The following is a 27,869-nucleotide window of genomic DNA, read 5'->3' as shown; positions in this document are numbered from 1 at the left end:
AACACTCTAAAACATTGACTGGTGTGATTGTGAGAATGGCTGGTTGTTTGTCTCTATATATGGTCCTATGATGGACTGGGAACTGTCCAGGCTGTGACCCCCTATTGCCCTGTCAGCTGAGATTGGCAGAGCACCCCTCCACAACCCTCATGTGGAGGATAAAGTGGTAGAAGATGGATGAATGGACATTATACCTATTTCGTGGCGACGAATCAGAGTTTTATTTTCTTCATGTCATGCCGGGGGCTGGTGTAAAGTAGGGTCCAGACATTCTTGCAGTGCACACATGAAGAACGTGAGATGGAGATGGCTTTTGGTCAGACACATTCACAGCAGCAAGAACATTTCGCTTCCTGACTGTAAATGTTCCCGTTGTATTCTCACGTGGGCTCATTAGAACATAGAGGATGGAAGGTTTCTGGAGTAATTACCTACATTTGCAGACATTACCGCTCTAACATGCAGCCCCTCCAGATAATCTCCTCCATGTCGCTTGGATTTCAGCGCGTGTCTGAGAGCAACTAAACAGAGACGGACATTTTTCCTCAATTGTCAGACGTTTGACAAACCATGGGATCGATCGGGGAAAATGGCTGTCAGATGTAATCGATAATGAAAAGTAATATGTGCCTTCAGTCGTGGTGACAATAATGTCTCTCTCCAGAAAGAAAAATTCCAAAGTTGGTTGAAGTGGGATAAAGGTTGGCACGCTGTGCAGACCAGTACTCAGTTAAGTTGGAGCTGAATTTGTGGATCCTGGAGGGACTTTATACTCTGAAATATGAGTTTATGTTGCAGGTTTTGCTTCATTTGACCTAAGGTATGTGAACAGGAGTTACCAAATAGGGTCATATAGTGTAGCTAAAGAGGTAAATACCCAACTGGTGTATGGTTAACATCAAAGCAAAGTGGCGGCGTGTTTCCACCAAGTCGAACGGTTTGGTGTGGTCGGGTGTGGTACCTATTTTTTTTGCATTTCCATTAGGAATAGTACCAGAATAACTGGTTTTAACCGTTCCATTTTTCGGTACGCTTCCCTTGGGGTACCAGAGTAATGGTCCGGTATGGTATGGGTGGAGCTAGACCCACGGCAGTCAGCTGATTGTGCGACAGAAAAGTGCCACTCCTGTGATTCTATATAATACCTGCACTCTATTATATATATCATACAAAGTTTGACATCTTGTTGAAACAGCCACAAACCGAGCAGAAACAAACGAGCTGCTGGATGTTCTCCGTTGTTGTCTGAGAAAACCAAATGTTCGCTGCTGATAATTCTCTGTAATTTCTGGTTTATTGGATCATCGTTGCTGCTCCATTGGCCTTTACACTTCCCTTAATTTGGTATGTAAAGCAGCCCCAGTCGCTGGTTAAGTGGAACAATGTTGCGCACGCGCGTGTGTGTGTGTGTGTGTGTGTGTGCGCCGAACCTTTTTGGACATGAGGAAAGTGAAAAGCAGCAGCCTGAATACATAATCAGGTACCGCCACATTATGGAATCAGTGTCAGAAATATCGCATTTATCAGATAAAACGGGCAGTCGAGTTCTCCCAGTGAGAACATTTGGCCGCAGCCGCATTTTTTAAATACACTGCCAGACATTTCCAGATGGGACACGGGGTAGTCTGAGTCACAAGGCAACATTTGCCCAGTGCATCATGGAAAGCGTCGCCAGAATTGAGACACACAAAACTTGAATCTGAAGCCACCAAAGAAATTAGCATGCGGCGACACTGAGGTGTTATTACATCCTGGCCGCTCACATAAACAACAAATATGCGTGTCTAAGTATACGGGAGCTGGGAGCGACGGTCTAATCACTCACAGGAGTCGCTTGAACACAAATGAGCGCGGACGTGGTGCTGCTGTAAAGACCTCAGTGCAGAAAAGGAAGAGAGAGGGGGTGAGTGGGTGGGGGGGGGGAGGCTTGATAGAGTTGTAGCAGTCATTAAGGGCAAGCCGGCTCTCTGCATTTCTGGCTTATCTCCTGCAAGGTGGAGGCAAGGGGAGGGTAATTCTGCTCGGGGCTCATGTGCAGAGCCAAGATACAGAGGGAAGTGGAGGGGGAGACAGGGGAGAGATAGAGCTGGTTCATTTGCAGCTCGTCCCTGTAGACTGTGGAAGGGATTATACTCTCAGAGAGAGAGAGATGGAGAGAGGGAGAGAGAGAGAGAGAGAGAAGAGAGCTCAGACTTGTGAGAACCCTGCCTCCAATCTTCTATACTGCACTGTGCACTCACACTCTCCCCATCTCCTCAACCGCACTCACTCCTTCCTTCCTTTCTCCTCCCTCCCTCGCACACCACACTCACACACACACACACAAACCTACACACACATACACACACACACCAGTGCCATGTAGAGTCTCGGGCCAGAGGGTGACACCTACCTGCACAGGATCATAAGCCAGGTACGATTCATTCATTCATTCATTCATCCATTCATTCATTCATTCATTCATTCCACACTGCCACACTACAGTATGCACCCAGAGGTTTTTTGGGGCTGCTGCTGTAGCGATCCAGCCACTCTCTGCAGAGGACTCTCTTAGTCTGCATGCACCAAGATTATCCGGCTTCTTTGCATCGCCCCAAGAGGACCAAGGAAAAAAAAAAAAAAAAATGAAAGCAGAGGGGAGAGAGGGGACAGGGAGGAGGAGGAGGAGGAGGTGGTACTGGAGGGATTGGGAGGGTGTGAGAAGACTGAGAAGCCAAAACTGAGTATCTGCGCTTTGCAGGTAGAGAGCGAGGAAAGTATGCGTCAAGTTGCCAAGCTCACCTGAGCTAACCTTCACGTGGAGGAAACCGCTCGAACTTGGAGAGACACATTCAGTCGTAGCTCTCCATTACTGAAGCTGCCGTGACACACGCCATAAACTTCCCACTGATTCTCTACATGAAAGATTCATAGCATTCAGAGCGGCTGGCTCGCTTGCAGTGTAATTTGATTTAATACAATCTACAATTTATTAAATGTGCCGTCGGTGATGTCAACTTTTGACTAACTTTTGTTCACTTTCCACCTTCCAGTATCACGACAGCCTAACCTCATGAGCACATGACACATGACACAGAGAGACGAACACTCCATATCAGTGACAGCTGTCAGATTACAAAGCTTTTTGCCTCCATATTCTCACAAGTTTTCAGTGACGGCAGCTTTAAGTTGACATGCTATTGAACGTGACATTTCACTGCAACCCTTTTGTCAAATTGTAGATTTGAGTGTAGATTACGGTGATTTGCCGACACTCTTGAAGGAACAGTGACCTTTGATGACTGGGAACGTTCCCAGACAGCAGTCTGTCGACAGCGCACCTCGACGTGGCTGTGGGACTCGTCAAAAACTGCTCGCTAACAGAGATGAGAAGAGGAATCATTCTAGATTTAAAGCGATCGGTCACACGTTTGTCACCGCATGTCAAGTTCATGCCGCCGCGTATGTGGCGAACGTGATCCACGTCGTACTACCGTCATAACGTGGTGACGCGCAGTCTCGGCGGCGCACCGATGCGAGTCCTTGAACGTTACATTACCGCCGCTCGTAAAATCTCACCCCTCCATCACACCCCCCCAACATGTCTCTCAGTCCTGTCTCCCGAGGGCCACATGAATAATAATCACACATTATGAACGGGCTCTGGGGACACTGCAGTTGGTTGAAGTGCAAATGGTGGTTGCAAAGTGATTATTAATTCTTTTGAAATGAATTTGTCTTTGCCAGAGAGTTGGCACGTTGCGTGCGGTCAAAGCTGACGGTGTCTGCTCTCTGGTGGTAACATGTGTTCAGTGTGCTCTAAGGCTGAGGATGGAGTTCCTGAAGGTTTTTTTTTTTTTTTTGAAGTTGTGTATGTGTGTGTGTGTGTGTGTGCCACCAAACCTCAGGGGAGCCACACCACTGACTCACAATCAATTTCAAGGTTTTTTGAAATGGCTGAATCTGGGGCGTCACTTATTCACCTTGATGCCGGCTTGATATCAGTTTGTCAAGGCTGCAGGGGCATTTCTCTTTTAGGAAAGACGCCGCCCTGGAGGCGTTAGGAGGACGTAAAGAAGGCAAAGCGGCTTCAAATGAGGCTTTCATTTGTGTCGCTGACAACGCGTTCCCTTCTAATTTCTTTGATGTCGGTAAAGAGTCTGAGCTGTAACGTCTTTAAGGATCAGAAAGACTCCTTCATTCCGACGCAGCCTGCGTTGTTATTTTATTTATTTATTTGTATTTTGTTGTTATTATGTAACTGCATTATAATTAAATCACTGCCCTAGTTACCATCAAAGGCTTGCCAGAAATCTGCTGTGTAACTGTCTGCTCAGAACAGTCACTTCTTATGAAGGTAGGAGAACGATTTACTTATATTGTTGCATTTCTTATGCAAAGTTTTATGATTTTTAGAACGACTGCACTGGCTCTAACGTGAAATTTGATTTATTAAGCGAAGATAAAAACAGCAAACACTTATCTGAGGACTATAGTCTGTTAGAGTTTTAGCATCGACAAGGGAACTGGAGCTTTTAGTTTGTTCAAACAGAATTTGAAGTCTCGCAGTCACAGGGAAAAGAATCGTTTAATGGCAGTGACCTGATTTCAACTTAAATTTATTTTATTCAGGGCTGCAACTAACAATTATTTTCATAGTCGATCCGTCGGGTCCTTTGGTCCGAGAAATATCAGACAATGTGGAAAAATATTGATGATGAATGTCTTGTTTTGTCCAAAAAAAACCAAAATAATTCAGTTTTACTGATTTTATTTTGAAAGAAACAGAAAATATTCTCAACTTGACACAGAAAAGTCATAGTTGGTCATCAGGTTTGGCCCCGGAACCTTCTTACTCTTAGCATCTTCCACACACCTGCACCACAGACTGCTTAAGGTTGAGATTCCACCACATAAAAAATAATAATAAAATTGCTCAAAATTTGAATCTCTATAATGGTGCATCATTAAAAGTATTGAAAATGTGCCTAGTATTATTAGTACTATATATTAATATATATCAATTATATATTATATTAATGTTATATATCAATATAATGATACTTATTTATCAACATTTAAAAATGTACCCCAAAGTAGTTACACAAATGCATTTTTTACAGCACAAACCCTAAAAACCCATTGATGTTTAAAATGTACAGCCCAGAAGTGCATCAGACTTGTCCAGAAGAGGGTGCTGTGAGCGCCGCTTGCCCATCAGAAGAAAAACAACAGTAATGTTATGTTGTTGGGGAGGTTTTTTTTTTTTGGTGACGATTGAGGACACAAACAAAAAAAAAAGCAAACAGTCAGGACACCAAAGCATCCGAGACGCGGCGGGTGTTAGTATTCTTAGACTGCAATAGTCTTGCGAGATGGAGAGCATACAGGAAATGGCATATATTAAAAGATTGATCTAAGGATTTTATGAATCCACGTTGGATCAGTATGAATCTGAAAATCAGGTTGAACCCAGTTGAGTTTAACTTCAAGGAGTGATTTCTTTATTCCTTTTTTTTTCTGCCACATGTGGAAGAATCCAGAACTAATCTTCGCATGTACACACTAAATCAATTTGTAACTTGATAACTGACCCATGCCACAATCATCTCAGTCTAACCAGCCCACACACACACACACACACACACACACACACAGAAGTTGAGCAGGTAAAGTAATGCAATCATCCATAAAGCCACTGTTAGACAGCTGAAATGACTGGCTCCTTCAACACAGTTGACATTTGTCTTTGTCGTCTTCAACTCGCTGTTGGAAAGATGGAGATGATAAAAAAACAAAACAGCTCGAGTGCTTTCAATTGTGTGCCTCTATAACATGGATTTTCAAGACCCAGATATGTCAAAATAGACGTGTTGGTGGTTGCGTAACATGTATGAAACCACAGACGCCTGTAGCCTGTAGGGGAAGTCAGGCAATAGTGTATGTTTTTATTGTTGTCAACTTAAAAACTCCAGACATAATTCGATATCACTAACAAGGGTTTTTTTGTGTGTCCAGAGCCTCATCTACTGCTTCCGACTCTCCTGAGAAACTATTATAACACCCGGAGGAGTCTCATCTTAACCTTTTATTTCACACACCACAAAAACAACATGAAAATTGAGTAAAAAAAAATACGAGCGAGAAACCTATATGGGCTTATATAAAAACTACACCCAGAATAACACACTGAAAAATGATTAAGACATTCACAATAGTGAATAAGCGATAAAAAAAACAATATAAAAAGGAAAGAATACATGCTGATATTAAATGATGTGCCATTGATGTCTGAGGTAACAATCAATATTGCACACAATCGATTTTGCCACCAGAGCATTTATTACTTCACTTTTGTACACATAAAATGACACTATAGAATCTTTTAAATGTATATTTTACACATTTCCACATGCACTCAAACATACAAGTAACATACAGTTGAAAGGTAAGAAACCTATCCGCCATTTTAAAGATTTAATGTCTTCAGAAGCGAAGCTGAGCGCGGCGCAGACACCTTGGAGAGGTCATTACGTGTTGTTTTAGTGTTTCCATGGGCATTGTTGACAACAAGAATGGCAGAGAGTAATATCAACCTTAAAAGTGAAATACAGCAGTGAGTGTAGATTTATTTCACACTCACATTACCGTCACCCATATGTTCCCCCGTGGGTGCTTCTACACCAAACTCACAAACACATATGCAAATCTGTGCCTATTCATAGTCGCAATGAAAATCACCTCAAAAAAGGAGACTAAAGCCTTTATGTTGAACACAACAGGCTTTCGATACATGTGCGATCAAAGACTGTGTATGAAAAACAAAGGACGTAGTCTTCCACTCTGAAAAGCGAAGCCAGGGAAGTAGAATTAGCCTCACGGGGGCGACTCCTCTAGTTTTGGCATTAAGCACTAGTTTCAATACAAGGTTATGCCGGTTTTATAAATGATGTTCCCATTTAACGGGAAATAGATGATGAATCACAGCACATACAGTATGAGTGGACACTTGGGATGGGTCAAAATAGGGACTTGGTGATGTCGTCGTCCTTCCTCATGCAATACGATAATAGATACACTGGGACAAATATAGATATTATAAGGCGCTCTAAAGTAAACACTCCCTGCCAGTTTCACCTGCCAGGCGCCTAGCGGTGGTGCTGCTGGGGAACTTGGGCGGGAGGTTACGTGGCTGAAGAAGACGGAGATTACAGCGGGATAACGGTTGAGAACGCTACGTTAGGTGATTGTCTTGCGATATGCTGTATCGCGATATTATCGGTATCGTGGACCATGTATCGCGTATCGTATCGTGAGGTACCCTGTGATTCCCACCCCCTAGTGGACACCGTGTGACTGACAGTTAGGCCCGGTTGGCGTCCGGCTCGCCTCATCTTTTTCATGAATTCATATTCAGCCTATAGTCACTAAAGCCACGGTGAGAAGTGTCCGTTTTATGTGTCATTGCAGGTAGAATTTCAGTATCATTATCAACAGATCTTCTCTCTGTATGTAACGTGTGCGTGTCTTTGTTAACATGGGCACCAAAATGTAAATGCATGGCGTGTTTTTCCATCATGGCATCATGGTTTAGTTTCGACTGGGATTATTACACTGATCTCATCGCCCGATGAGTTGACTGTCGTTGGTCTAGCGCAGGGGTCTCAAAGTGGCGGCCCGGGGGCCACATGTGGCCCTCCAATCGATTTCATGTGGCCCTCCAAACAATATCAAGTTGTAACGAGTCATTTCTATATGTTTTTATTTTTAAATGAATAGATTAATTTTGCATCATAAATATGTTTTTTTATGGTCGCATATTAAAACAACCACTTATATTTCGAAATTCCAATCCAACTTTATTTGTAAAGCACTTTAAAACAAACACAGCGGACCAAAGTGCTGTACAGAATAATGGATAAAAGACAGAAGAAGTAAAAGACAGAAAAGCTCACACGACGCAATAGAGTCCATATAAAAAAAAAGGAATTAATACGGCATATTGATGATATGAGCTTATAACGTCCACCGCAACTGTTGCTTTTCCCCAAAAAGTTTTTTTTACTTGACTGGCCCCCGACTGACCAGACGAGACCGTCAGTGGCCCACAGGTCATTTGAGTTTGAGACCCGTACTGTACCGTACCATTACTCTGGTACCCCAAAGGTTAGGGGAACAGCTGAATGTGAAGATAAGTTCAATAGTGTATTTGTTGAGGTTGTTTTATCAGTGATATGCCATGATCAGAAGATGCAAGGGAGAGAGAGAGCGAGAGGGAGAGGGACAGAGGTAGAAAGAGAGAGGAAGATGCGTGACACCTCCAGAAGATGACCCGCCGAGCCACTGGGGCACGGCCTCCTGTTAACCATATTGTGAATGTGTGCTTGCCCTCCCCCAGAGGGAGGCTGACCTACAGCAGACAGGAGTATCAGCTCTGGCTCAGAGCCCACAGAGCTGACAGCCTTACATGCTGAGGGCTAAAAGGAAACACGGGGGGAGTGGAGGACTGGGAGCAGAATGCAGGAGATCAGGGATAACAGGCGGAGACGGATGTAGACTGCAGTCTGCCTCCATTATTGATGCTGGAAAGGGGGATGAAAAGGCATCAAGATGAGTGTTTCTGTAGGTTTTGATAAAGAAGAGTAAGAGGGGATTAGACTTAACACTTCATATATGAAATGGTCAAGATTTACCCCTTAATGTTCCTGCCGTCAGAGACGTCCGTGCTTGATTCACAGTGTCATTGTACCTCTGCAGGGTTACAGTGTCCTAGTTTGAAATGATTCCCCCTCGAGTTGCGCGCGGCTTGGGCAGATGAAAGACTCTTTGAAATGCCAGGTAAAAGAACATTCAGTGAAGTGTCAGAATGAGTTTTTGGACGCGGTGGTTATTTCTGAGTTTATGCGCAGAGTGGTGTTCAGTACTTATGGAGGAGGAGGGATTTCATTATCGGCGAAAGCAGCTGAACTTTGAAGTTCTGAACTCCGCGTGTACAAACGTGGAAATCCGTCCTGCCTCACTTCTCGGAGCACACTGGTCTTCCTAATCACCTTGTTCCATCTATAATATTTGTGCCATAACAGTTGACTTGTGACAACTGATGTAACACGCTGCAATGCACAAATCATGCGCGTTCACAATGTGCAGGCGAAATGCAGTTAAATTGGAATTCATTATGTCATTTGGATTTAACAACGCAATCTGTGCATAAACTACTTTTTAACTTTATGTGGCAGAGAAATCAAACCAGAGACAATATAATGAGTGCCTGTAGCACGCCTGTATTCAATATTTCCTTTTGGGTATGTCATGTATCTGAAAATGACTTTTTAAACACATCATATAACTCTCTCATCATTCTCAGTCATATGCCATTGATATTTACACGCAGAGATGCTCATGCTCTGTCCCAGCCTTTATTTTATAAATTAACCACGCTCATCGGATTTCAAAGACGCAGGGTTTGCCCTAGTTAGAAGTCAAAATGTTTTGTGAGCATATATTAATGCCAAAGAGTTCCCACAGTTGTGAAGAGTGACAGTCTGATGAAATCTAAAAGTCCTTCTGGGTAAAATTTAACCGTTTTCATGCCTCGCTCTTCTTTTCTTTCTTTTCTTTAACGACTTTGATGTTCACCCAGCCTGTTCTCATTCCAGGAGAATACCGCTCTGTCACGTCCCGCGGTGTTGCCGTACAGATGCACAGACTATCCTTCTGTGTCTGAAAGACGTTGTTTATAATTATTGGGGCCCGAAACGGCTCCTGGCACGAATTGGTGCGAGGAACCTATTGTTATCCTTCAGATTACTATTATATCTGTGGATTTGCGGCCATTTTTGAGGGTGTTAAAGCTCTTGAAACTCTGCATGGAGGTCAGGTGTGGTGAAAATGTGATATTGGCATAGTTCTGGGACCCGTTGCTCAACTAAGGTGAAAACAGAGGCAAAACTGAGTTCCACCGAATCACCCGAAACTTGGTGGGAAGATGTTATAGACTAAAACAAACAAAAAAGTCGATTGGAACCATGGTCTCAACGCAACATTTTGAATTTTGGCGTCCATTTTGGCGATATGCACACTACATAAATGAGTGAACTAGTCTGAGCGTGTTTGTCGTACCAACATAAAAAAACGCGCCAGTTTGTGCTAATTTTGGTCATGAAAATGCTGATTATATTTATAAAATAAAGTGAATTTCCACTAAGCCAAACGCATTAATCCTGACCCTAACCTCAGCCCTTTTCTTGACCGTAACCATAACCTCTGTCTTATTCTGCTCCCTAACCGTAACCTCATTCTCTTACCTCTGCTCTGAGCGACTAAATGACTTGACAGTGGGTTTACATTGGACTTAATTGAAAGCCTGGTGCGTGTCTTTCAGATGTGGAAGTGTACCGTGTGTGTTGTACTCAGTTGGAACTGCTGTTTTGTGACACAGCTCAAAGCAGAGCCAGCAGCCGTCCAGCTGGCTGCCTCACAGGACTCAGTGTGCAACACTGATTAGTGGCCACTAATAGATCTCGATCCCTGACTCATCCTGTCCCACTGTTCACTCAATGATACCAATTACTCACTTTCACTTTCAGGACGTGGCCCAGCCTCAGACGAGCCAAAAATATCACTTCCTCATTACAAGCACTTCCACCCTAAGTTGGCATGGATGTCTGGCCTTGGATCAGGTGCCGTCCAGTCATTGGCTGAGGTGTCGTGAGGGTAGAGCCTGAGTGTGAAAAAAGAGGAACATGTACATGAGTGTTGTGAATTGAATCTGTGATAGAAGGTAGCTGCTTGATAAGCTCAAACACACCTGAGCCTGTCCAGCCGTCTTTCATCTCACATCCTAATGATGCAGCCTCTCATCACGGTTTAACGGCACTCGGGCCTGACCTCTTCCCCAGTGTTGATAAATTGATGAGTGTGCCAGAGATTGATACTTGTGGTTGTGAAGTATTTTTTTTTTTTGGCGGGGGGGGGGAGAAAATGAATCACATGCACTGAGCATGCAGACTAGCTCCAGTACAAGACAGTAAGGGGATGAGAGAGGATGGTAAAGAGGATGGAGTCCCAGCTGCCCCTGCTTCTCATCATGAAAACATTTCATTACCTCCTTTCAAGATTGTCCTAGATTATTATTCTCTTTGAAGATGGATTTCCAAATCCACAATCTGCTCCCAGTGATGTTTCAGAAATCTGCAGTCTGAGTGGGGGTTTTTTTGTGACCAGGATGGCTCGGCGGAGACGTTGCAGGCGCGAGGCTGATTTTGATGCAGTGACAGATACATGGTGTTTACTGACCACGTAACAGCATCAGCGGAGGATGAATGTCACATAGATTTTTGTACTCTAAATGTATCTGGCTTTATTAAAGCCTTCATTACTAATGTCATCAGTCGTTGAATGCAGGGATGGTCAGTTTGGTTGAAGCATGTTGACAATCAACCCCTGGACAGTCCAGGGGACTTTGTTCGATTGGGCAGGGAATGCCGAAAACGTTTGGTTCACTTTCACACTGCACATTTGTAAGCGGACTAAACCACCTGGACAATGTCAAGCAGTTAAAACATCTGCTCGTCGTACTGCCCAAAACTAGCTCTGACCAGGAAAAAAGAAAAAAAACCCACAAAAACAAACAATGGAGCAACACCAAATTTATGCAGTCTTGTGGTTCCTGTTTTTGCTTTGGTGTTCAAACCTAATTGGTTTTTTCACAAGAAGCTGCACAGTATGAGCAGCAGGCGAGGCAGCGAGCCGTCCTCACTTCCTCTCTTTGGTTCACTGGATAGTCCGTTTGGAGGAGTGTTCACACCTGCCCAAACGAAGTGGACTATCCAAGGAAAATGAACTCCAAACAGCTTAAAGCTACATCCATACGACTGCATTTTCATTTAAAAGGAAAATGGATTCCAAGATGGCTGCCACTCACGTCAATATTATAAACACTCTTTTACTGTAGAAGATAAATGAGTATCTTGAACAGCAAATGAAGGCTGTTGCTTTAAATTTGGGGCGGTGCCCACCCTGACTGCCGTTATGTTCCGTAAAGTGCAGCATCAGCCGTCTCCGTCCACCTCAGCCTCCTCCCTGTGTGCACTGACTTCCTCTTTAATAACACCACTGACTCCTTGCTCCCTTCATAATTACTGTGGCCACTCACTCGGACATAAACATATTTTATGTTGTTTTGGGGCATTTGGTGAAACAAGTGATGATGTTGTTGTTTTTCCCGGGGTTGGACGATGTCCCCTGTGCCTTTGTAAAAATGGTTATTTACTGCCACGGAAGAGAAATAAACATACATTGTTACTGGCTATAAACCACCGAATCCTCTTAAACCCAAAGGTCTACGAAGCGATTTTTCGGAGCTGCAGTTCTTATACGGTTAAGACACTAAATATGAAGATAAATGGATAGAAAATTGCTTAAGCACTGAAGCAGTAGAACTGGCCCCATCCAGTAAATTCTGCTCATTAAGCAAGAAGACACACGCTCAACTGCCACATGGTTGTTTTTTTATTTTATCTGTGGCTGTAAATAATAAACGGCAGTTTACTACTCAGAGATGATTCTGAGCAGAGACGACAGCAGTCAGTCAGTTAGTCCACCACTCTGGTCCAGACTGAAATACTCGGTTAATCCTCTTCATGCCCTGTGGGGCTTGAAGCCACAATGAGCTTCCTCTATTCTTAGTCCATGCCCAGCAGCCACACAAACCAGTCTGGTTCAGTTCAGAGCTGCTGTTCAGGATGATATATATATGATATTTAGACACATCTGACAGTATGAATCTATAAACCCCCAAAATATTGATCCAGAAACCTGCCTTAAATACTATTTCTTTGTCTTTGTGTTGGAACATGTTTCTATGTTCTGTTTTCTATGGTCGGTGTTTTTTTGTAAAGAGTAACAATTTGGTTTAAAATATTACTAGCAATTTTCTTTTTGCACATTTGGATAAAAATGTTATCTTTGCAGTTCATTCCTTTATATATCTACACAGCAGAGCATATATAGTCAATGATACATAGATGATATAATCAAAGACTATGCTGACAACTCGTCATGTAGCTCCAGGTCAGAATCTCACGTGCATATTGTTTTAGTGCCAACAGGCAAAATACTATATGCTTTGGTGTAGTTCATTACATTTAAAGACCTCCCTGTTAAAATTCAGATTCAACCCCCATTTTGGGTGTTGACTGGTTAATTATTATTACATGATGTGTCAATATTTGCAACAATGAACAACTGACAGAATTGTCTAAAATAAGATTCAAGATTGAAATTATTTATTGTCATATGTTCGGTTAAGACAGACTGTCACCCTGCACAATGAAATTTTTTAATTTGCACCTCCCCCTAATCACAACAAAATTATATAAAGTAAATACAGTATCAGAAAAATATAATAAAAAAAAACTAGGGTTAGGGTTAAAATGTACAGACCAAAAATATAAACCTATGTTTATGTTGACTAAAGTATAAAAAACAGAAATAGAATCTTAAAACAGATCTGACAATATTGCACGATTATTTCAAGTTTTAACAGCAGCAGTGTGTGTGTGTGTGTGTGGGGGGGGGGGGGGGGGTGGCGGTGTAAAGGTATGTGCTGTGTGTGGTAATGTGTAATGTAAATCAGTCAGTTCAGGGATGTGGGGGGGTTGTCTTGATGAGGGAGCTGATGGCCTGTGGGTAAAAGCTGTTTGTCATCCTTGTGGTTCTGGATCTCAGACTCTGGTAGCCTCTGCCTGGTGCCAGCAGCGTGAAGAGTCTGTGCTGTGGGTGTGTATTGTCTTTTATGATGTTGTGTGCTCTTCCTGTGGCCCTGGTGGAGTAAATGTCCTGAAGTGAGGGGAAGGCTGCTCCAGAGACGGACTGTGCAGTTCTGATCACGCGCTGAAGGGCCTCCCTGTCTTGGGCAGTGCAGTTTCATAAGATCATAATTGCAGGTCGTTTTCCAAATTGTACGACCAGTGTGACATATGTGATATGTGATATAATCTTTTTTTTTAAGCCATAGATTATAACGGATATTTCAGCAAACACTGTTTATTGATTGTAGACCAGGGGTGTCAAACAGAGATCCTAATCATAATATGGAATACTATATTTCTCAGTTCTAGATACCTACAAATTACAAATGTTGGTGCCTTTGTAGATCTACCGTGATCTGTAAGTCGTAATGTGCATCTGTAAAGTGCTGGGGCTATTTAATGGTATTTAGCTCAATAAATTGGAGGTTGTTCATGCTTTGTTTTGTAAAAAAAAAAAAAAGAGACTTCATTCAATGTAAAACAACGGGAAAAAAAATGTGTATCTCTTGTTTATAGGTTATTATGCTATTATTTGACCATTTTTCAAATAATAAAAAAAGAACTTTCTGTGACATTGGAAGTGGAAATTGACATCAAACCTCATGCAGTATTTAGATGCTGTTTATTTTTTCTTGGGCTAAATTTGAGTCTCCACTGAGTCATGCACCTCCCAAAGGAAGGGGGAAGGATTTGTAACGAACACACTGAGGCGCTGAGCTTCACTCTGTCATCTCCTTCACTCCGTCATGATCCCAGCTAAGGCATGTATGTACACTGTATACCTGCTCCAGGCTAAGGTTTTAGGCAGCAGGGATAAGATGAATATTTATGACACAATTAGTGCTCGATTGAAATTCATATGCTGTAGCCGTGTAAGACATAATGGTCGTGAAGCATAAAGAGGGGGAAACGGAGGCGTGGGTTGACAGACGAACAGAGACTCTGATGTCGACGAGAGCTTGGAGAGATAAGCTCGGCATGTTTTCCCAGTGGAGGAGAGGACAAGCTCCCTTGGTCTCCTGTTCGTGTTTATCATGAACATTACTCCCTGTATCTGTTGGACTCAGGGTCAGACTGTTATAAACCTGCTCTGATTCCTTTTCAACAAAAAGTCCTTTGACCTTTGTGATGCCCTGTAATGCCTGAGGGGTGGGTGATATGATGATATTAGATCGTGAAGGACTACAACGTGTTGACAATCTGCCAGAGAGATCGTAGTATCATCTATAGGGCACATTCTATCCATTGCTGTTCTATGCTCTTGCACAGATGCATCAGAAGTTTTTTATTCTCAGTGAAATCACACTATTTGCTCGTCTGCGTCATGCCTGCCCTAGAGAAACCGCAATCATAGTGAACTACGGCCAGTGCCCTGTTTGATTCAGAGTGTAGCTGGAAGCCATGGCTGAAAATGAAAACAATGAAAACGGAGTCTTTCATACTTAAATGTCCATTCTGGGGCTATGTTTTTACTATGAGAAACTGTTTGGTTGCACTGTTCAGTGCAATAGTAAAAGTAGTAATAGTAAAAAATCAATGTAAAAATTATTTTATTATAAAAAAAAATAAATGATGGTGATATTTTTGCCATATCACTCACCCGCTATTGTCACCTGATTACAACAACATTTTGCTGAAGAGATAAATCAGAGTGAACCAACCCGATAACCGTCATTATGTCTAATTCTATACTGCCGATGCCGCCGCTATACCTCCTAATAAAAAGCCCTGTGACCCGACCCTTAACTGTGATTAAAAACTAACACTTCAATACAAATTTCACTTAACCACTATAAAAAAAATGCAATAAATAAATAAAAATACACTCCTTGTGTGCACAAAAGATATAGCAAAGCCTCTAAGAGATCAAAAATGAACCACATTCATTGCACATACCAATTACTGGAGCCATGCAGTGAGTCATTTTGGCTTGATAAGTGCGATTTATTTTATAACGCACATGTTAAAACTTCTTTTATTACGAAAAACAAACGTGAATTTATGATGTTATAGTCTGTGAATTTCCGGTTTCAAAAAACTGACACGGTGTTGGCCAAATCATGAATCTCAAGGCTTCACAATGGCTTTGTGTTTTGCATATGGTTAGAACCTCTGCATTTCCACCTATAATTTTTGCTGTATTTTCTAAAGTGTTTGATTTGAAATTCTGTCTCTGAACTCAGAATTTCCATCCATCCATCCATCTTCTACCGCTATAGGACCAGCATAGGGCGATAGGCAGGGAACAGCAAGACATTATACAGCAGCAGTAGTACCTAATACCACCTAGTATATGATCTGCTCTTTTGATTTTGTGGATGCCAGGGGAGGAATGTCATGTCCTGAAGACACTTGAAATATATCGTCATTCTTGCTCTCTACGTCCTCTATCTGTGCTTATCACAGAGATCAGTCAGAGCCAGTGTTGCCTGAGGCTTTAAAGAGTCACGTCGGAGGTCGGACGTCCTTCAGGCCTGTTTACTCTGCAGCTGCAGGATAAAGACGGACGAGTCGTCGTGCTCTTGAGCAGGACAAAGCAGGACCGGGTGGGTTGTTGTTGTTGTTACCGAGTTGCTTTACCTGTCTGTTTGAGCTCCTGGGGAGATATTTTAGAAAGTCACTCCCGTGTTTTGAGACATCTCATCACTATTTTATGAATTTGCCGGCCATGAATGAATTATGGAGGAGAGAAGATTGAAGAGGAGTTCAAACGCAGTCGTGGAGGCTTCTCTTGATCATTACAGCCCATGCTTTGGTGCTCTTTGCACGATCACCACTGCTCTTAATATATCTGTTCATTTAGTCTGTGGGAGGCTTTTGTGCGTGTTATTTAAAGGGAAGGTTCACTTTGTTCTTCATATGGATGATTGTAGGGGTCTTTGTATGTGGCAACTGGCCACCTCTTTGTTAAGTATAGCATCTGCTCGCTGCTTCACTGTGATCCTGAATCCAGAGACTCCCTGCCGGCAACAGTTTGACGAAAATATTGTATTCAGCAAAGGCAGATTTTGTGTTCTAAATAAAGCCCACTTGGTGTTATGCATTCTGATCTTGTTTGGGTTTATATTTTAATTTCCAAGCACCCCAGAGAGTTGGGTATTATAATTTGTGGGATGGAGGAGGCCCATTTTTCTTCACTCATTCCTGCTACTGTTCCATCCCTTCATAATTAACAGTCTCTTGATGTCTAGAGAATCTGCGACTCGGGGGTTTTCCCTCAACCTGCGGAAATATTGACATTATGAAGAAATAACTGATTACCCTAGGGCTGCAGCTAATTATTTTCATTATTGATTGACCTGTTGAGTATTTCCTCGATGACTCAATTTATTGTTTTGTCCATAAAAACGTCCGACAGCGGTTCAAAATGTGTCTCAAAAACCTCAAATCTTTTCAAAGAAAAGGGAAATAAGGAATATAACATTCACATTAAGGGCGTTTTTTTTTTCCAAACATACAAATGTTCGGTTATCAGTCAATTAATTGCAAATGCTGCAGTTTAATTTGTCTATATTTTATGCCAATTATAAAATGTGAAAAATACTTGAAAACAGTCTTTAGGTTTTAATTACTAGTAGTTTATATCTTTGGTGCTGTCGTGTGTTTTTACTCCATCATATTTTAAATCTATTTCAATGTGAGTATTGGAACAGAATAGAATAGAATACAAAATGCTGTGCCAGTGCAACATCAGCTTATAAAACATGTCAATATAAAATATATATATATGTATATATATATATATATAACTGTAAAAATCAAACAGACATTTCACACACTGCTGTTTTTCATTCCACGCTCTGTTTGAAATAAGCAGCATTTAGTGCAGTACTGGCTCTCGGGTAAAAGCTGTTTTTCAGTCTGTTTGTCCGAGTCTTAATTGACCTGAACCGTCTGCCCGACGGCAGCAGTTTCAGCGGAGAGACAGAACTGAAATTGAACTGGAGCTTGACTTAAAACCCCCCTAAAAGAAAAAATCAAAATGGAATCGCTGTAACTGTCAGAAAAATCTAACTTTTCTTCAAATTGTTTAGCACAAGTATAAATATAAGAATATGTCTAAATATGGTAAAGGGCGAAGAAGGCAGAGGAACAAAGGAGGCACAGTTAAAGCAACATATCTAGGCTTAAAAGAGAGCAGAAGTGTGGTATCACTGTATCATCACAGATTTTCTATTTTCCAGTCAGTCTTTCATTTAATGTTTAATGCTGCAGTTTCTATAACAGAGCAATGTCGGAAAAAGTGACTGAAAGGTAAACAGAAAGTAAAGCTACAACAAAAGTAGCTGAAAGGTAAACAGGAAGTAAAGCTACAACAAAAGTAGCTGAAAGGTAAACAGGAAGTAAAGCTACAACAAAAGTAGCTGAAAGGTAAACAGGAAGTAAAGCTACAACAAAAGTAGCTGAAAGGTAAACAGAAACTAAAGCTACAACAAAAGTGACTGAAAGGTAAACAGGAAGTAAAGCTACAACAAAAGTAACTGAAAGGTAAACAGGAAGTAAAGCTACAACAAAAGTAACTGAAAGGTAAACAGAAAGTAAAGCTACAACAAAAGTGACTGAAAGGTAAACAAGAAGTAAAGCTACAACAAAAGTAGCTGAAAGGTAAACAGGAAGTAAAGCTACAACAAAAGTAACAGCCGGAAACCAGCATGTTGCTTACTGCACTTCAAAATAAAAGCACCTGCAGTTCCATGTTTTCAAATGAATGTCAAATTACCGTTAACTACAACACATTCTTTCACAATCACACATCCACATCCCTTTTAACAGCTTAAAGAAGCTAACAGCAACATGTCAGGCTGACTGTCATTCACCAACACATTTTTCTGCAGATGATTTTCGAGACCACAGTCCCAAATTATGTCCATGTTCATAAAATGTCATCATTCAAAGTCCTCAATTAGCTATCAAATGTGCGTTTATGGGGAAGGAAAAACATTTTATCAACAAAAGGTAATTGAAGGAGACTTTAATTCAAGCCAGGTTCCGTTGCTCTGGCGTATCGCCTCCTCAGTCAGCCAATTAACTCTGCAGTTCGCTTGCGCTGTCGAGAATCATACATGTGCCTGTGTAGACTTCAATGAGCCGTAACGTCCAGATCAAACACTCTGGATGAAAAATTATTTACGGCGAATTTGAGCGGAGCACAGACGAGCATAAATGATTAGACCTCGGCCCGATGAAGCCGTAAAACTAACTAATGGCCTCTGTCAGAACTGCGGGCAACAGTGGCCAAGGTTGTACTACCAAAACACACTCACACACACGAACTGTGCGGCTTTGTAATGAGAAATGTTTGGACGTGGCCTTGAGCAGCCTTTTGGACGAGGTCCCATCTGAGCTGAAATATAGTGTCAGTGGCACAATGACAATCATTCACCTGGTTTTAAGTCTCCCCTCAACTATAATTGAAGTCAGAATAATGAATCACGTCAGCAGACCGTGTGTGTATGTGTGTGTGTGTGTTCCTGTGAAAAGGACAAACGCGTTTTATTTTGGGTAATTAGTTACACCCAGAACCAATGATTAAACCTTGGGCTTTGATAAATGTACTGTAAGTTGACATTAAAATGAAGGGCCGTGTATGATAAGGTCAACATAAGTTAGTCCGCATTTATGTTTAGTAATGAATGAGTGAGTGAGTGAGTGAGTGTTGTCCCCCCCCTTCATTTTTCGGTTCATTATTACCACCACGTGTTTTCACCGCAGCATTAAACAGCCCACATGAGAAACTGAAATACACAGTGTGACATCTCCCCAGCGGCGGCAGCATCAGTTCATCATTAATAGATGCAACAATTTGAGCAAAGTCAGACAATTAAAGTGTAATTCTTCAGCCAGAGAGGTGGATCTGTGAGCTGCAGCAGAGGTGTAATAACTGAGGTGGTGCCTGGAGCAAGCTGGGTGGAGGTGGCATCCCATTAACTACCACCAGGAGCTTAAAAAGAAAAGAAGAAAAAAAACAGAGCATGGGGCTGTAGCTGCTTTTCCACATGGCTGAGTAATGCCATGATTTAAGTACCAGGTGGTGGTGTGGGCTGTTTGTGTGCCGTACAAAACACGCCTGTACGTGATTACACACACACACACAGCAGCGAGAAAAGGTCAGAATATATTCAATAGAAATAAACACAAAGGTAAAAAAAAAACAACACGGACGTGGAAAATGCCACTGTGCTAAACAATGTCATTATTTTAATAAGAGAGAGAGCACAACAGCGAAGGTCAGCGGAGTAAATAAAGAGAGGGTTCAATAAAGCAGCAGTTTATACTTTGTAATGACCCACTGCAAAACAATACATTTATACTTGACCTACAGTTGTAAAAATTGGTCAAGACCCTTAGGGAAATACACTCTGTCAGACCCTAACACTGTTGTACAAGGATTTCTGCAAAGAAACATATCATGTGGCAATTATTTTACTGGTTTACAGTCTGATTATAGTGATCAGGTGAATTCATTCCCAACTAATTAATTCTGATTAATTAGTAATTAGTAAAATAATGATGCCATTTACACTACAGGAGGATCGATTACTGGTTTGTCTATTTCAGGTATAGATCGTGTCATAATGTAAATGTCACAGCATCACATATGAGCCTCAGTCATTTTATAATCATCTATATACAGTATGTTTGCATCTATATGCAGAGATGAGAACAGGGAGCAATATGAGATACTTTTGTCAGACATTTGCTGAATGGCGGCTCCTTTCAAAACGTCACTGACTGACTTGAGTTAAGGCCCTTTTAATGTTACAACTTCCCAAGGTGAATACAGTGAAAAAATTATTTACAGGTGGAAAAAGTGCACAAAAATAGGAACAAAAATAGCTATTTACAAAAATGTATCTATATACAAGGAAGTAATGAACAGTTCTCCATTAACTCTAAATGTAACCAACAAACAAAAATCCAAAGATGAGCTTGCAAATGCAGGCGTTACCTTCTTAAGGCCCTGGTACACAGTACTTCCGCACACAGCACGCGTGGACCCAACGTGCACTGTGCCCATGACTTGTGCCGCCACCCGATGGTGAAGTGAGATACTACAGGACCCTGACGCGCGAGTATACCAGGGTCCGTGGCATCATTTTATTTTATCACAATACTCGGATGAAATCGAGTAAGGTACCTTTAATCACTGTTGTGTTGATATAGACGACATATATTGGACAATAGGGAAAAAACGGTGACAAAATAAAATAACGCTGGTCACCTATAAGATACTTTAACCCTTAGTGCTCACACGGCACCTTCTTATTTGTTGTATCGAGTCAAAGTTATTATTAATTTTAAATTGCGAGTAGTGATAATTGTGCAGAAGTCACAACATAGACTATTTTTCTTTTCTTTTTCTCTTCGTTTTTCCAAATTTCACAAATTCAGTCACATTTAAAAAAAAGTTTGAGTACTTTTTTGCGCAGGTGTGTTTATTTATTGCCTATAGGTTGTGCTGAAAGAAAGGATATAAGACACTCTATATATACACTTATAGCCTCTATAAGTATGTTTTAACATAGTAATGGATAAAAGCAGAAGCAGAAGTTCTCTGTGTTCTAAGGGTTAAACAATAAATATTATAGATGGGGGACGTGTGCATTAGATTGCCAATCCAGCTCTGTGATGTTTGTGCGACCGGCATTTTCCATGAGGCAAATAGTCAAAATGGTCGTTCAAAGCACACTCACGGAAACAATAACAATACCCATTACCTCTCACAGAAGCAACTGCAGGCGAGTAAGACATCGTTTTTAGCGGCCGGGGCGGATTATAAATGTATGTGTTTGGTGTTTGGAACCTTGGATAAATCACAGTAAAGTACAGGGTATAAATGTTTACATCATAACTATGGCACAGTTGTTTTTTAAAAAAAAAAAAAAAGACAAGTGCATTCAATTTCAGCAGGTATTGCACTGGCGCTTCTTCTCGTAAAATATAGCCTGCCTTTGTCCCACATACACACCGCGCAACGTCGCAGGGGTTTGCTCAAGGCTTCACATAAATTAAAGTGACAAGCCCTTGTCGAGATGTTTCCTTGTTTCCTCCGTCTCTCCCAGACCCCCTCTGCTTCATAGCACTTTTTTTTTTTTTTTGTCTTTCTTACCTACCATGGATACACACTGGCACGCTGCTGCTGCTTCTGCTCCTATCAGAGGATTTACATCTGTGACCAAATCAAACACTTTCTTCTATCAGCAGGAGACGCTTTACGAGTACAAATATTGCCGTTGCCAGGCTGAATCCCTGGAGCAGCCGCATTTCAGGTTGATACGCGATTACGAGGCTGTGACTAATGATTCTTTTTTATTTTTTGATTATTTTGCCAGTGATTTTTTTTCTTGGCAGCTTTAAATAAAAAAAAAAGGCTCCTGTCACAGTTTCCCAGAGTCCATGGTGACATTGTCATATAAAATATGATGTTTTTGTCTGATAAACAACCCCAAAACATAAAACCCAGAGAATATTCAGGTGTAGCCACTCATTTATTTTCTGTCAGGCAGCAAATTAATTGCAGCAGCTATGTTCGTGGTTATATATCATATTTGTTGCTCTTGTCGTCGATAGGTTTATGAGTTTTTATTGTTTTTGTCTGTGCTATACTGTAATCAACGTCTCTTTGTTGCTTTTTCCCTTCACCTCAACTTTACTGCTCACATTTTTATTCGAAATACGGAAAAAAAACAAAAGCTTGTTCCGTATTTTCTTCAACAGACTTTTAAGTGCGGCTGTTCACCTTCACCAAGTCACCGGTGCTTTATGTATCATCGGTCACAAGAGGGCACTAAACCGTTCCCCACACGTGGAGACATCCCTTCTCCTACACTGACTGTGATACTCATGTGTCATGTACTGTACATACAACAGGCGGGGATTTGGTCTTGCCTCAGGTTGTTGGAATAGACAGATGTTGCAGCTGTTTCAGTGAGGGGCAAACATAGCGCCAGAGGTGTGTTTGTGTGTCTTTTGTGTGTGTGTGTGTGTGTGTGTGGTGAAGGCGAGGAGAGAGACAAACTGTGTGTTTTCTACCGTGTGCCGGTTGCTGAGGGACAGAGTCAGGGATGCATGCATGATGCTGCTGCTGCTGCTGCAGGATCCGTGTTATTCGTCACATGAACACGGTCGCCGCTGCTCACTTTACGTGTCTCAAGCTCAAACCTGTGGGACGAGCGTCGTCACGTACTCACACGTGAGCAGTTTAAAGCACAACAACACATCTGAATAACCGTTCCTATTATTTCCTCTATTTTTGCCGCAGCAATTGTAAACCTGAAGTCAAGTGTTGTTTAAAAAGATGTTCTCCAATTGTCTTGAGGGTTCCAAACGTGTTGTTGTTGTTGTTGTTGTGAGTCAGTAACAGTCAGAACATGTTGCTCTGGTCCAAAACATTTGTGTTGCCACCAAATCAAATCCTGGAGACAAACATTGAGTTCACATTTGTGTCAAATCAAATCCACAGTGTTTCACATCAAACCTCAGCAGTTATGCAAAGAATACTGAGGATGTTATTCTCTAAATTCTGAATGTTTTTACTTACTTGATTTGCATTGTGTAAAAGGCTGTCATGTAACTCTGCTTTGCTGCATTCAAACACAAATAGATTTAGATGTTTTCTACCGTGTCAGTGAGGCACAAATTAGTTATTTGATGGTGGGAATGGAAGTAGTTTATGAAACCCCTTAAAAAAAAACCCTAATCAGGTGAGACAAGTGAATAAGCTATCATTACAGATAAAGTATAAATGGAAATTCATGTCTTCATAAAGTCTTTGGTGCCTGGATTCTGCGGGGAGATAAATCCATCTTTGTGCAGGCTAGTGATGGTGGATCATGATTTGGAGGATGAAGAGAGAAGGACCTGATGATACTGTGGAGCCCTGGCAGTGGGCGAGGGTACAGCAGCATGAATGAAATCAAAATAGACAGCAGGATATTTGCCTGGTCGACAGAAAGTGTATTGTTGTTCAAGATCAGTTGACGAAACAGCTGATCTCGCAATTGACACGAAGCGACGGAAACGACTGAGACGGGATGATACGTAAATACCATCGCTGAAGGACGAGCATGGGAGATAAGCAGAAGAAGAGGTGGAGGCAATCGAAGACGAAGGCCGTAATGTGTAAGAACGCCAGCTGCCATAAAACAAGAGAGCTGTCTTTTGAACTCGACTTACACGAGAGTTTCATTCAGTTTGCTGTTCTTGAGCTTTTTCCCAAATTCCATGTGCAAACGTCAGTTGGCTGATTCTTATGTTGACATGGTCTAAGTAGTTTTACACAAGTCGGCATCATTTTTGTGGTTAAGTACAGAATAAACACACTACAAATGTGTCATGTTACATTTATACTTCAAAATGTGTTTGGTGCCACATAAAAGCAGAAAGACAGGGAAACTGGAGAGCTCCAAGTTCAAATTACACGCAATTCATTTCAGTTTGAACTATTATTTTAATTGAATTATTTCCACAATTCACTTGCACTCGGTACAAAGGAGTCCTTGTCGAACATTTTCGGGGATAATGGGAGTGTGAAATGTCTTTCTGAAGAGAGCGGCTGCAGTTGATGAGACTTTTCACTTGCTATGTCAGGACCCCATTGTCTCCGTCAAAGGGAGTCACATTCAAGTGTGTGTTACTGTGATGCAGCTGATGACTCTACGTGTTCAGTCTGAAATCAGATAAACTTGATATAAATATGATGTTTGTCTCATAGACTGTAAATAACATTGGATGTAGTCTTCCCGTGGCAGAATCAAGCCTTGAGAGTCATGATTTGACTTGACTGGAAACAGAAATTCACCTGCAACCTGTCAATCACACTGGTGTCCACTCATATGTTCCATGTTTTATCCTCTTTTTGACGCTACATGAGAACATAACACATATGTGGTATCATATTCTATCAAAGAAGACCTCAAATTTGAGAAGTACACTCATTTTCCCATAGACTTGTTGTTTTTACAACTGGTAGTGTCGCCCCCTGGTGACTAACTGGTGAAATCTACATCCGTTCTTTAATGACAGTATATGGTTTGTCATTATAACACGTGACACCAAAAACATTAAAAGCTGTCTCATGCTCTAGCTGTTTCTCACCCTGGCTGCAGGTCGAGAGAAGCGAAAGGGTCCCATGATCTCTGCCAGCGATGCCGAGTTCCCACGGGACTACCACACCCTGGCCGCCGGTGGCGCCCGCGGGGCCCGGCGGTTCCCCGACAACTCCAACGGGGGGTTCACGTCCTCCTCGCTGGACCGCCGCCACAACTCTGTGGCCGCCAAGAGCCTGGAGGCCCTGAACAGCATACACAAGGCGGACATCGAGCGGCAGCGGGATGCTCTCGTGGACCTCCAGAAAAACAAGTACTCCAACAACAGCCCCGGCAACATGTCACAGGGCGCCGCCGCCGCTGCTGCCGCCGCCGCCGCCGCTGCTGGACGACAGGTATCTCACAATTGCTGAGTAGTGAGCTGTACAATCTTTGTATCTCACATGTTTCCGTGAAAGTAGACCAAGGATCTTAATCATGCCAGAGATGACTGGTTACCTCAGGAGAAACAGAGCAGTTATTTCTAATCAAACACCAGCCACAATTTATATTCTGATCCTTTCATAATATGTCAGGACCTACAGCTCACAGTGAGGGACACTGTACTCCATCAACATTACTGTGTGCATCCGCAGCAGGATACAGGATAATACAGCAAAACTGTTTGTAATTCAAGACCACACTGAAGCAACAATATAGTTACACAGGAAATAAAGATGCACATTTTTACTACTACTGCTACTAATAATCAGCTGAGATTGTGTAGAGGATAGAGCAGTAGACGATGGATTGATTATAATTAGAATAATGATAATATTTCCAGCAGTAGTTGAGCTTCCATCCATCCATCCATTTTATACCACTTTATCCTCCACGTTTTAGCGAACTTTTGGTAATGAAATGTAAACACAACAGTACACATTTGACCTTTTATGACATTTTAGAGGAAGCACAACTTCCAGACAACTATTCGTAAAAGTGTGAGATTCAACGCCATTTTTCTCCAACTCAGTCTGGACCTTTGGGATATTTCATGAAAATAAGACGACGAAGTGTAAGGACTGCCTCAGAGATAAAACTGTATGTAGATAGATGGATGGGTGTGTTTGTGTATACGTGTGTGCACGGTGTCTGTCTAACATGAAGCTCCGCGGCGGCTTCGTCCGCAGATAAATCTTTCGTGTTGTCCACTCAACAACACGCACACACCTCCACTCCAACACACAGAGAGACCAAAGCACGGGAAGAACAAGGAATGTCTGGAGAGGACTGAACTGCCACGGCAACACAGCATCCTTGTCAACCTTTATGTCACCGCAGTGGCTGATTTAAAAACACCACACAGCTACAGTATATATACTATATATATATATATATATATGAAGAGATTATATAAACCCATCAAGTGTTAGAAATCAGTAATCAGGGGAATTTCTGGCGTAAAATCAATGAGAATCCGTTGTTTTCTGACTGAACCTCGTGACTATAGAGGAATCTTGTAAACATATCATCTCAGATTATCTGTAATTGTAGGTGTTTTAATGCAAATGTGACTCACTGTATAATAACAAACCCTGAGAGAGAGAGAGAGGGAGGGAGGGAGAGAGAGAGAGAGAGTGGAGCCTTGGGGGAGGAATGAGCTCTCTGAGTGCTTTCTATTTTCACATGTGAACATTTTCTTCCATGGGAGATAATAAGAGCACATCGGTGGGCTCGGAAACCCACACAAGCGCATTATGTGGCGAGATGCCTCAGGGGCTTCAGACGCTCACAGTTTTTTTTTTTTCTGTCAATGACCGACTCGCTGGGTCAGTAATGGACGCTTTTTAGCGGTTATTATCTGAGAGAGTGAGCAGTGGAATATTGACAAAAGTATTTAAGTGACGAGACGGCGAGAAAATGTAAAAACATGCAAAAATAATGTCAAATATTCTAACTAAGTCTGTTCCTCTCGGCTTCATATCCTCAACACAGCTGTACATGTTTGAATACAGTTTTTCTCATTCGCTTCCTTCTCCATGGCGAGATGATCTCACGTCTGTGCATAGATAAACAGCTACAGTCTAGATGTTTTAGTCTGACTTAGCATAAAGACGGGAGGCAGGGGAGTACTTGCTGCAGGGGCTCTGACCAAATCCTCTAAAGCCTGCTAATTAACACAATGAATCTTGTTTGTTTACGTGCACGTTAACACTTACTCGCAGTTTATCCACTCCGGACTTCTCATGCAGTAAGCACAGGTTTTGGATTTGGACCTGTTCGGATTGTACCAAACGTCTCGCCACATCACATCAGCTAACTCTGAAAAGGATAAGCGATATAGAAAATGAAGAAGTTCGAGGTGACCGATGTTTTGTCATCCGTCCCCACATTTTCACTTAATTATAAATGAAAAAAACAAAAGCAGCACATCTTCATAGCTCAATGTCACATTGACTCCATCACTAATAATTCATCTGTTTGGATGACCAAGCTGTTTCCAGTGTTTGAATAAGAATCACCCGACTACTCCCTTATGTTTACACCTGAGCTATTTAATAATGTCGGTCCCACAATGCTTAACTTACTATTTATTTACTATTACTGTTTAATATTTTGTTCATAGACTGTGTGAAGTGAAGTGAAGCCAGCGTGGAAGTGCCTGAAACTGTATTCTCTCCAATGACCACCAGGGGCAAATCCACTGGTTACAAAAACAAGTCACTCCAAAGTAAATGTCCCTACGTCACATTTAATTAATAACATTAGTAAACAGGAGTTCAGTTTTTCATAAATGATGGTCCCATTATTTAGATTAAAATAGACCATAAAGCAGGCTGTGTATTGGTACCATGTGATTAACGTTGTACAATCTCTCAGTCTGACCCGTGGCCTTCTGAATGTGTTCACTTCTGGTTTCAAAAACCCAGCATGGCACACTTAACTTAATGTGAAATGAATTTCTGCATTAACTCACAATGAAAACCATAGAAATTCATATTTCTATTGAACGCAATCGTTTCATTCATCTTCTTACCTTGACGTAGGGTTT

General features: G+C 41.7%; 1 protein-coding gene across 8 annotated transcripts in view; it reads left to right on the top strand.

Annotated features, from left to right (window-relative positions):
* Positions 1 to 27,869, top strand: part of LOC131448314 (SRC kinase signaling inhibitor 1-like) — a 94,241-nt gene that overhangs the window by 14,741 nt on the left and 51,631 nt on the right. For 7 of the 8 annotated variants that reach the window (XR_009234186.1, XM_058620646.1, XM_058620644.1 and 4 more), the window contains exon 2: positions 24,899 to 25,233. Coding sequence is in view for 7 of the 8 variants with exons in the window: in XM_058620646.1 (XP_058476629.1) it covers positions 24,899 to 25,233 (335 nt within the window). In the remaining variant the exon portion in view is untranslated. Of the gene's footprint in view, positions 1 to 2,022; positions 2,414 to 24,898; positions 25,234 to 27,869 lie in introns of those variants that run through there. The other variant, XM_058620647.1, reaches the window with a different exon arrangement.

Source organism: Solea solea, chromosome 21, assembly GCF_958295425.1.
Source record: "Solea solea chromosome 21, fSolSol10.1, whole genome shotgun sequence".
Classification (NCBI taxonomy): Eukaryota; Metazoa; Chordata; class Actinopteri; order Pleuronectiformes; family Soleidae; genus Solea; species Solea solea.
The sequence above is the reverse complement of the archived record's forward strand: the minus strand, read 5'-3'. Positions and strand labels throughout refer to the sequence as shown.